Source organism: Penaeus monodon, chromosome 22, assembly GCF_015228065.2.
Source record: "Penaeus monodon isolate SGIC_2016 chromosome 22, NSTDA_Pmon_1, whole genome shotgun sequence".
Lineage (NCBI taxonomy): Eukaryota > Metazoa > Arthropoda > Malacostraca > Decapoda > Penaeidae > Penaeus > Penaeus monodon.
This window is the reverse complement of record NC_051407.1, coordinates 40,993,251-40,993,810: the sequence shown is the minus strand read 5'-3', so window position 1 is coordinate 40,993,810 and position 560 is coordinate 40,993,251. Positions and strand designations below refer to the sequence as shown.

General features: G+C 42.0%; 1 protein-coding gene across 1 annotated transcript in view; it reads right to left on the bottom strand.

The window, feature by feature from the left end:
• Nucleotides 1–560, bottom strand: part of LOC119587438 (gamma-butyrobetaine dioxygenase-like) — a 4,766-nt gene that overhangs the window by 303 nt on the left and 3,903 nt on the right. The window contains exon 4 of the mRNA XM_037936168.1: nucleotides 77–207. Coding sequence (XP_037792096.1) covers nucleotides 77–207 — 131 coding nt within the window. The remainder of the gene's footprint in view (nucleotides 1–76; nucleotides 208–560) is intronic.

The window sequence follows — 560 nt, the reverse complement described above, 5'->3', positions numbered from 1 at the left end:
ACGGGGTCCATTTCCAAATACGATAGGTAAGGTGATAAAACAAGATTACATGACTTTCAAAATTCATTCCACAAACCTTCCGACATCTTGTAAGTGATGGCGTACTGAGGATCCGCGAGTAGATCATGGTAGTTCATCATGGCATCATACCACACCATCGTCTGCTCCGGCCCGCACCCCAAATGGGGAGCACGAACCTGTTTTAAACTGACGGTTTTTTTACTCGCCAGACTCATCCAATCTGTGGGTTATTTAGAGGTGACTGATACTGATCGTTTTTTTCAGCCCCTGCATGATCAGTGGATATCGATGTACTGGGACCCCCAGGACCAGTAACCCCAAAGTCAGGATACCGAAATACAGTAAATTTTTCATAATTTTCAGATTTTTACGGGTTGTACAGGCAAAAGGGAACGTCAATCTATTTTTGAGTCCTGAAAAAAAAATAATCTACGGGGCCTTTTAGAAAGTATTAAAAAAAATTTTTGGCCCAGAGTTAATTTTTGGTTCCCATAATTACTTCCCACTACAACTTTCTACTCTGTCCCCTTCTACGCTGC